The sequence below is a fragment of the Colias croceus genome, chromosome 5, assembly GCF_905220415.1.
Source record: "Colias croceus chromosome 5, ilColCroc2.1".
Taxonomy (NCBI): Eukaryota; Metazoa; Arthropoda; class Insecta; order Lepidoptera; family Pieridae; genus Colias; species Colias croceus.
Genome location: NC_059541.1, coordinates 8,002,371 through 8,013,060, shown reverse-complemented (window position 1 = coordinate 8,013,060; position 10,690 = coordinate 8,002,371). Strand labels below are relative to the sequence as shown.

Sequence of the window (10,690 nt, the reverse complement as noted above, 5' to 3'; positions counted from 1 at the left end):
TTTTAATGTATTTAGTATTCATAAAACACATGTATACATGTATATAAACACAATAGAAACATTAAAAGAAAAAAAGTAACTTTAGTAAAACTTTGTCCATCTCCCAGCATCATTCAAAGAAAATGCTTGAATCTGAAAAACGAAATTCAATATTTTAACAAGTTTGACGATGATGGGTCTTTATAAAAAAAGTTATAAAACCCAACTGGGATTCGTTCCGATTTTCGGTTGAGATGTAGGTGTATGTCTGGCACGTAAAATTTCACGTTCTAAAATGGCTCTTCGCCGCTCAAGTTGTGTTCTAACGCGACCCTCTCTCTCCAGCTGCAAGCTTTGAGCAAGTACAGCGCTTTCTAGACGTAGCACTCTGGCACGCTCAGCACGTAATGCTGACCAGGTGTCCGCTGCGCAAGCACATATTGAAGACAGCGAACGGGATACCTGATTAATAAATGAAAAAAAAAGTTACAGTATCATATAATATCACAGTTCTACCACGCAATAATCGTGAATTCAAATTCGGAAAGATTTAACTTAATTATAATTATAAAGATGATGATAATTGTCCTAGCTGATTGTTAATATTACACTGTAAACTTGCAAAGAAAAAAAAATTATTTCACATTATTGCAAATATTTCTCTTACAAATCTTCTTTATAAATAAGAAGACAATATTTCTTCTAAATAATTAATAATGTCACGGCCAATTACTTTCTAAGTCTACCAAAAATCTGAGATACACCTCAGGGTGAACATTGTCATCCATAGCTGGAGGATCAGTTTGCCCACTAAGATGAGCAGCCAAGTCCCTCCTCGCTCTAGTCATTCTCGCGAACAGGTCGGCGGCTCGCTCATGTCGCTCGAGCATGAGCGCGCGTGATGCGGCCGCGGACACTAGCGCTGAGCGCTCGCGGGACAGCGTTTCCACTTGCATGTGCAGTTCTAGTAACTGTAATATTATTTTTTGCGATAAGTTTGTTCTTGTTGGGTGAAGATTTCAGATCTATTGCAGATTCTAAACTCGACTTTCTAAAGTGTAACACATATCGATACAGTTGCATGATGATATCTACCTCAGTTTGCAAATCTTGATAGGACGTCTCTTTGGAATAACAGTCGTAATTTCTTAACCTTTTTACCTCCAGACGCAAAGCAGCCAGCCGATTTTCGTACTCAGTCATGCTTTGTTCCCTATATTTTTATAAAATTAGTAACATGAGTTTAGAAGACCCGGAGTACTCATTTTACAATACATACATTATCTTTTCATTGTCTCGCTGTTCCTCTATAATACGTTGAAGTGACATAATCTTCTGTTCTCTATTTAATAACTCAGCCGCTAACTTATCTTCTTTGTCAGCACCTTCTTCTTGCTACAAAATTGGTATGATTTTATCTTTAACAGTAATATATAATGTTAATTCCCAATATTTAAAAAAAAATACCGCAATCTTCGAGAGGGAATTTAAAAAGCTCTCCTTGTCGGCGCGACTCTGGCGTAGTTCGTCTTCAGCTCGAGATAAAGCCACCCTTGTCACCTGAAGTTCCTTCCAAATATCAGTTTCTCTATCAGATGGTTCATTTTCTACAAAATAGAGGATTCCTTTTCTTTGTTTGTTCTCTAATTAATCATTTAATCGGTACACGACAAACGAAACTTTCCATGTATTAGTATTAGTATTACTTATTCAGGTAACAAATCATTAGTGCCACATACGTCTTAAATAATTTACCTTTTGATGGTACATATTCAAAGCAACGTCTTCGTTCTAAATCAACCAGACGCATTGAACGCTCTCGCAAAGATTGCAATTGTTCTTCTTGTTCCTTAACTCGTGTTTCCAATTCTTGCACACGAGCTTCAGCAGCATGCTTTCCCTTTTCCTGTCGTATTAAAAAAAGGAAATTCACAAACAAAATTTCTAAGTATCTAATTTTTCTCATAATCTTGTTTACTATAATATTACAAATTTTCTAAATGTGATAGAGTATTTATTTGTTTCTCGAAATTACACATAGCAACAGAGTATGACAGATATGATCTTTTTGAGTCTGAAAATATACCGCAGTGAAACATCTCATTTCCATGGAAATTTCTTTTGACTACGAAAGAAAAGCCGTGTAGAGTAAGATCCCAGAGCGATAAGACATAACTTATTTTCTAAAAGATGAAACTTTAAGTTCTCAGTAGTGTCTCATGTACTTTGTATACCTGCGGGTTTGTGAAGTTTGCCCAGTGACACCTGGGCAGGTACCAGGTGAGAAAGGTGACTAAAAATAAGAGTTACTTTACTTAAATTTAGATGGCTGATTTTTAGATATATTTTATAGAATATCATTCTCAAATGGTATCGCAAGTATCAGACACTTTTCATGGACCAAAACTTTAGTCAGACGCTTTAAAGCTCCACCAAAAATAAATAAACTTTACTTATTTTTTAATGTCTTATTTTTTAATATGTTATCAACATAACTATTACAAAATTATATTTAATCAGTCAGACAAATTGGAATGACCAAAAATCCACTAAACACAAAAATTATTCGGCCGTGAGTAGAACGCGAGAGCATTATGCATGCGTTTCAGAGCGAGTGAGACGTCCATAGTAACACAATATACAGATACATACAGTTAGGAAACTTCATACCTTGCTTCATACAAAACGTCCGAAATGGCTCACGCGCACAAGCAAGCGTGTTTACGAGTATCCAGGCTATTGAGGGGGATCGATAGTAGCGGGTGACACATCCACAGATTTTGAATAACAAAGATACGTAGTATAGAAAAATGTTTAAAGTGATGTCATTTCACATTAAATAAATATCGATTGTTTCAGTTTGTAGCCCTTTCAATAAATATATTTGTACATACCGTATCTGACTACAAGTTAAAAAGAGACTATTTTTAAATTTCTATAGATATGGCAGCATAAGTTTTAAATTATGTTGACATATTTTCTCCCAAAATGATAGCTACAAATAGTCACTATTAGCCTATTAAGAGTCCAGTCTGTTTAAAGATCGCATCTATTTTTTACGCAATCTAGAAGAGCACAAAAATCTAAAAAAATGGAAACCTTAAAAAATCTTGTTTTATGTGCATAATTGCGTAAATATTAGGGAAGAAAAAGATAGATATTATAATTATTCCCTCAGCCCCCGTAATCAATCGGGCCGCTCAGTGGTCAATCAAGTCAAGGTTATTGTATTTTTATCGATACGTGACTTTACCACTTTGTCAAGCACTTAGATTACAAAATAAAGTACAGATGGAGCATGACAACCGCCCGTCGCCCTTGTCAAAGAAAATACGAAATCAAAAACAAATACGTCGCTGCACCAGTGCTATAGCGCATATAGTGTCATGCAATACGTCAAAAAGGGTTTGCAATTTTAGTAAAAAAATGCCGTCTTGTGATAATAAAACGGTGTAAAATTTGTTCCCGAAAACAAAAAAAAAGATAAAACATCGTTTCACAGGTTTTCTGTAGATTATTTGGCTGATTTATTTCTTTAATACGAATAATAATTTTACAGATATGAAGGAATACAAAACTTCAACGTATGTTGCCAGTATTTTGTAAATGAATTTGCCATTTTTATTGGTAAAACGGTAAAATGGTTAAAAGATCTTCAGGGTAATGCTGTTGGATTTTTCGATCGTGAATGTGATTATTTGTATAGTGCACTAAAGGTTCATGATAATTATTAGATTATTTTAATAAGCATAATACATAATTTTGTTACTTTTACAAAGCTTAAAAACGTCATAGTCGTTTTCGCTAGCGATTTAATGATGGATATGATGAAAATAAAATGTCCCGTATTCTCGACTAAAAACTACCGCTATTCGTATTCATATATTATGAAAAATAAAAAATAATATAATTATTATAGTTAATATTGAAACTTTTTTTATGTAATTTATTTAATAAAAAATTGAATACAATTATTTTGTCCATATATAACTTTAGTAGGCAGGTACTTTATGTAATAAAAGAATTTAAATAAAAATTAAAACTTGACTTCTCATTTATGTATATAGCCTACGTCACTACCGCCACTAACATAATAATTCAGATGATTGCAATGAAACCTCACAACTCAAAATCGGTCCAACGGTTTATACTGCAGGGCGTGTCAAAGAAATATTATACATACATACATAAACTCGAAAAACATAACCCTCTTTTTTCCGTAGTCGGGGAAAAATTTGGGAAATTTTTCAATATCTGGCAACATTACACGCACACAGAAGCACCGTGTACGTACAGTGCAGCGGCGAAATGACAGCACACATAGCTTTATTGAAAATGACGATAAATTATTCGGTTTAGTTCGGCAACGCTCCATCTGTCTTTTATTTTGTATTCTAAGGTCAAGCACTATAAGCCTGTCACACTATTTTCTTTTTCATCCTAAAACAAAAAGGTGGAGGTTCTATGCTAAAAATTAATTTACCGAATATATGCAATAAATTATTTTAATTTTAATAATTATTAATTATTACCTTAATGTTGTAAAGAGATGCAGAAATATTTTATCGAAAGCAGTAAGTACTTTTTGGAATATTTACATTCTTCGCTCTGACACGCATGCGCATAGTGCTCTCGCGTTCGTACTCACGGCTGAATATTTTTTGTATTTAGTGGATTTTTGGTCATTCCAATTTGTCTGACTGATTAAATATAATTTTGTAATAGTTATGTTGATAACATATTAAAAAATCAGACATTAAAAAATAAGTAAAGTTCATTTATTTTTGGTGGAGCTTTAAAGCGTCTGACTAAAGTTTTGGTCCATGAAAAGTGTCTGATACTTGCGATACCATTTGAGAATGATATTCTATAAAATATATCTAAAAATCAGCCATCTAAATTTAAGTAAAGTAACTCTTATTTTTAGTCACCTTTCTCACCTGGTACCTGCCCAGGTGTCACTGGGCAAACTTCACAAACCCGCAGGTATACAAAGTACACGAGACACTACTGAGAACTTAAAGTTTCATCTTTTAGAAAATAAGTTATGTCTTATCGCTCTGGGATCTTGGACTAGTGGGTAACAGCTAGTACACAATAATACTTTGTGACTCATGGCACCTGTTCTGCTACCTTCGCCTGCAGCGTCTCGTTGCGCATCTTTTGTTCCATTTCTCGGGCTTCAGCCTCCTTTTCTGCTGCCTCTGCTTGTTCTCTTAATTCTTTCACTCTGCAATGCATTCCATTTTGATGATTACTATATTATTCGGTAACTCATTGTTTATTTTAAATACTAACCTTAATTCCAAGGCATCACGCTGGCGCGACAAAGTGTCTATGGTTATTTCTCCGGTTTTCGACACCTCCAAGAGTTTCCTAGAACGAGCATCATAGCTCGATTCCCGGTGACGATACTTAAATAAAAGAGGTTTATTAGTATTAGTTATTGGAATAAATGTTTTCTTGTATTTGATCTAACGCTTTAATTATAAGTATTTATAGACTAAGTATAACTGCGATATTTTTTTGTTTGCCTCAATAGTCTCAAAAAGCATATTGCAAAGTCGCTTGGTTTTTACATATTGGACGAGAACATTATCAGCAAATCTCATAATACCGTAACTCGGTTAACTCACTAGTTGCTCTAGGTCTTTATGCTTCCGCCGCGCTGTTTCTAACTCAACACGCGTGTCTTTCAATTGTTTCTCGAGTGTTGCGATACGTGCCCGAGCAACTCGCAACATACTTTCAGCGCCTGTTAACACTTCCTTTATCGAATCTCGTGCGGCTCGCTCTTTTGCTAATTCCTCGCATAATGACTGAAATATTGATAATTACGCAACATGTTATTACACATTAGTGCTGATTTACACAGGGTCAGTAGACAAGTCAGTCGCGGCGCCGAATTTCGGCGTCTTTAACTGTTTACATAGACTTCAAGCCTCTGTACTGACTTCAAATCTGTTTACACAGGGTTTTTTTTTCGGGTCAGAACTGATTTGCCTCGAATTTGTAGTCAGTTACTGACCCTGTGTAAATCAGCACTTACGCAAAAATTTTACTTAGTTTCCTAAAAATAACCTTAGTTATATTATCGATGTTAGGTACTATTTTCTCAGTGTTAAGCCAACTTTTCTTTATTAAACACTTTTGGTTTCATTTGAAACAAAAATATAGAATCGATTAAATTGACCAGTAAATATAGGCTTACTTGATAATTAGGCGTATTGTCAACATTTGGTGTTGGATTTTTATTAGTATCTTGGTGAGTCTCCTTCTTTGACAGTTCCTCAATTTTTAATTGAAGCAGAGAGTTTTCTTTTTGTAAACGTTCAATTTTATTCATAAATGCGTCCCTGTCTAGCCATGGTACTCTTTAAACAGAAAAGTAATATTTAGATCCAAAATAAATTTAAATAAAATAAAGAATTTGTTCATGTTTTCCATACTTAGCCAAGTCCATGGAATATGTGATTTTCGCTTTCAAATTTTCCGCTGTCCCGGCAATAAGTCTGTGTAGTTTTTCAGTTTCAGTGTCGAACTCCATATTCTTAGTCTTCCATTCTAAATTCTTAAAGAAAACAAAACCAATATTTTTGGTAAGTTTTATTTGATAGCTAAAGCTAAAGCAAAGAAATCTTGTAATTCTACACATTCATTAAAATTCATCACGTATTCATAAATTACAAAAATATAAATCATCATTTATCTAATTATATATTTTTACACACATATATACCAATTTTGCAGTCTTTTGTAGTTCAGTGCGGTAGAAATTGATGAATTTTATATAAAAATTATTTATATGTAATTTAGATAAGTAAGTATATGGGACTCAATTTCAACCGTAAGATAAGTAGATCGATCACATCGATGTTTGCAGCGCAGTAAATTCAGAAGTTCAATCCTTCGCGCCATCAGCTCTGCTCCCATGCCCAAAACTTCTTCGGGAATCGGATTGAGTTGTGCCTGCAACTGCTGTAACACCTGAGGACCTGTAAAAAACAATAATAAAACACATTGTATTCTTCGAACTGAGATAAACATGAAATGAGAAAGTAGGCGTCCTCTAGACAGCGATAGGTACAGCGATACCATAATTATTTTGGTAATTAGCCTAAAAATTAACAAAGTCGCATTATAATTTTTAATTTTGTATCATCTACAATTTATTACCACCATTTAAATATTATCGTCATACTCTACAATTATATCTACATAAAAACTAAAGGCACGATGAATTAAAAATGTTACCCAAACTTCCTCGTATATCTGACTTTAGCGGTATTTCGAGGTCATCCCTCAAAAGCAGCAGCAGGTCGTGCGGTGGCCAACCTGACACGGACAGTATTCGTACCTCACCCAATGTTTCATCATTAATTCCAGCCCGATTCTCTAAGTCTTTCAATGCTGCGAATTGCTCCAGCAACATGTTCTAAAATAAAGATCATATAAACAACAGGTAAATACTTCTTTTGATAATCGAAGTAAGCAATAAACTTACCTGTTGGTTGAGTAAACTTTTCCTTAATTTAAAAAAGTCTCGTTTTTTAGTAGCAAGAGCGCGGAGGGCTTTTGTCACCAAGCAGTGCGGCATGGCGAGCTCTTTTTCTGTTGATTAATTTTTATGCCCGTGATCCAAATTGTATAAAAACATTATAATCTACACTTTGTGACCTACTCTTTCTTCTCTTTGAAAAGGTAACAGAAAAAATATAAATAAAAACGTAATAACCTGGTTCTTGAAACATATAATTTTGTGAACTTTGTGATTCATTTAATTTTTCTGGATCGTAGTCATCGCCATAATCTATATGTTCTAACGATTTTTTGGTCATCTGCTATAGAAAAAAATCATAAATTAAAATTTATTTCCTTTTTTAATTATGATACAACTTAGTAAATATTTAAAAAATACTCAGTATGAGTAACTAACGTTTGATGGTGATAAACTTTGGCATCTTCTGTCCTTAATGTTTTTCTTTGCTAAGGCGGGGCTCTAAAAATATAAAGATTATTGCAGTACCTACTTGTATAAGCATAGTTTTATTTAAATATCCTATTATCTTTGTGAAAATTGTTGGTCACATTATTCACATATAAAAAGTTCGTAAGCAAAGAAATCAAAATACGACGCTAATGCGAGGTACTGAATGTAACAATACATTAATATAAATAAGAATTTAAAGATTTTTAAAAATATTTTGATGGGTGGATAAGATTGAAATAAATAACCGTTTACTCATATCATCTCGACCCTGCCGGGTTTCTGAGAACCAACCATACATCATACGAATTAATCGAATTGTTGGAGCTGTACCTTGAGATTAAATTCCTCGAACCCAAATTATTGTAAAATCAATTTAACAACCGATTCAGATATACATTGTTTAGAATTATAAATTAAATAGTAATGCTTTGCATACTATATTTACTTAAAAATACTATGATTTTATTTTAAGTACATTTAACTAAATCATTAAATTATAAATTTCCATTCATAATTTTTTAATTTAGTATAAAAAGTGTTTGCTAATATAATATAATAGTCAAGAATAAAAATACTTATTAGGATGCACTTAGTATAGAGTTGTAATATTTAGGTACTTAGGATAATGATTATAAATTTAGAAAACATCTTCTTAATTGGCTTAATGAAAAAAACTTCTATACCATAAAAGAGTTCATGGAAAGTTCAACCCGAACAGACCATTAACTCCTTTATGGTACCTAATTATTTTTGCATGCTTGTATTGGCTGAACATGTTTGTGCTTTATTAATATAATTGTATCACCATTGAATACCATGTTTAAAGCAAAATAAAGATTTTATTTATTTATTTATTTATTTATTTAACGTAAATACTCATCAGGTCCTTATTATTTTTAGGATTTTTCTACAATACCAAAATGCCTTACGCGTGGTCGTTGACCGACAGGGCTGCAAGAATTAGCTCTTTTGTACGTCGTCGGCCTCGGATGCTTTTTATCTGTGTCTCCACCTAAAATATTTATAATGTTATAAAATTAATATTCTATCTTCCTGCATATGAACATTTCTTGTTGTGTTCGTCGTAGGATCCCCTTATCACATAGGTTATATGCTAATATTGTTCCGAACAAGTAGAGACTTAGTTGTAAAATGGAAATGTATGAAAATATACATATATTAGGCTCTGATTATATAGAATAATTTTAAAAATACCTATACCGTCTCGTCCAATATCGTGCGCTATGTTCCTAAAATCATGGTAAAATGACCTACCTACCGTCTCTACCACAGATATCTCTACTAAAACTTTATCACGATAGTTATTTAATGATAGATTATTATCAAACAATTTAGATAAAAGAATTGAAATTAGAGCAAAATATATTGCAAATTAAATCAGTTGAATGAATTGTAACAATAATCTTGTTTGTGAAAAAAAATAGGCTTCGTTACTGAAAATGCACTCAGGCATAGAAACAAGATTAAAATAAATTTATTAAAAAAAAAATTGACGAGAAAGAGATGTAGTCTGTAGGCACCTATTATCAATCCCTAACTACAATTATACAGCAATTAAATTCGTGTTGAAACTGTTTCTCTTATCGGCTTAAGTAGTAAATAGCCTACTAGACAAAATAATATTTTCACCAGTGCTATCTTTCTGTAATTGAAGTGTTATAGATAGGGCTAATCTCCATTGAACTGATATAAACTACTATATTGCTTAATATATTGTTCGAACATTTCAGAAGGCTGTACGGCATTTCTATACATATTAACTACCTACGTTTATATAAATGTGAGTAATTTTAAATACATTAACAACATAAGAAATAATTTATTAGCTTCAGCCTTCAATATTATTAAACTCGCGTAAATAAGAACTTCGCAAGAAACGTTATTAAAAGTTTGTTTATACTAAGGTATGTACCTAACAAGCCTAACAATATTTGAATTCTAAAGAAGTTTAGTTCAATTTAAGAATCTGTAAAAATCTTAATTATACATATCAGTTTATTTATTACGGGTAAAGTTTATTTGTACTGACCTGGTAAAGGATTTGAATTACAGCCTGATCTGAGCATTATGTGTTATAATAAATATTATTTGTACTTTAATCTTATAAATTTTGTCAACCCACAACTGATGAATGTCACTCATTTGTGAAAGAATTACCTATTTATGAGAAAAAAGTATTTCTACCAAAAAAGTCAAACCTTCGCCTAATCTAACGCATAGTAACACAGTATGATTTATCTTTAAGTATATTAAGTAGGTATATTCCACGACGTAAAATGATAATTTTTATCATTAAATTACGGCCTCCAATAATATCTATGACCTATGCAACGTTTATAAGATATTTAGCCTTGATTTGGGATTTTAATATATATTTGAACAACAGAAATTATTTTTGTTAATTGAAGCTCTGACGGCCGAATACTGAAACGCCACTCAAATATTTAAGGGCTGCTTAAACGTTTGAGCAGCTCTTGAACTTTGTTTTCGTATTCTCAAAAGTCAATTTTAAGTATCTCTCAAATTTAAGTGCACCTTAAATTAAGTTGTGCTCAAAGTCCACTTAGTTTAAAATTCGTATACAGGAACGCTACTCAACACTATTTAACTGTCAAATGAACTGTCAAACTGATTTGAGCAGCCCTTAGATTTGAGAACGGTCGCAAGGTCCCTCAAATCAAAACAAATCTATTAAAACTT

The 10,690-nt window shown here is 32.7% G+C and overlaps 1 protein-coding gene across 1 annotated transcript; it reads right to left on the bottom strand.

Annotated features, from left to right (window-relative positions):
• Window positions 1-85: 85 nt before the first annotated feature.
• On the bottom strand, window positions 86-10,071 carry LOC123691765 (intracellular protein transport protein USO1-like). The gene is made up of 19 exons (XM_045636318.1): window positions 10,020-10,071; window positions 8,899-8,981; window positions 7,916-7,978; window positions 7,715-7,820; window positions 7,484-7,590; window positions 7,234-7,414; window positions 6,826-6,974; window positions 6,429-6,550; window positions 6,191-6,353; window positions 5,616-5,798; window positions 5,278-5,393; window positions 5,101-5,209; window positions 1,735-1,885; window positions 1,447-1,586; window positions 1,259-1,374; window positions 1,075-1,192; window positions 744-950; window positions 207-441; window positions 86-132 (listed from the first exon to the last, which is right to left on the bottom strand). Exons 1-19 carry the CDS (start codon window positions 10,054-10,056, stop codon window positions 110-112), a joined length of 2,409 nt encoding a protein of 802 aa, XP_045492274.1. The 5' UTR covers window positions 10,057-10,071; the 3' UTR covers window positions 86-109.
• Between the last annotated feature and the right edge of the window lie 619 nt (window positions 10,072-10,690).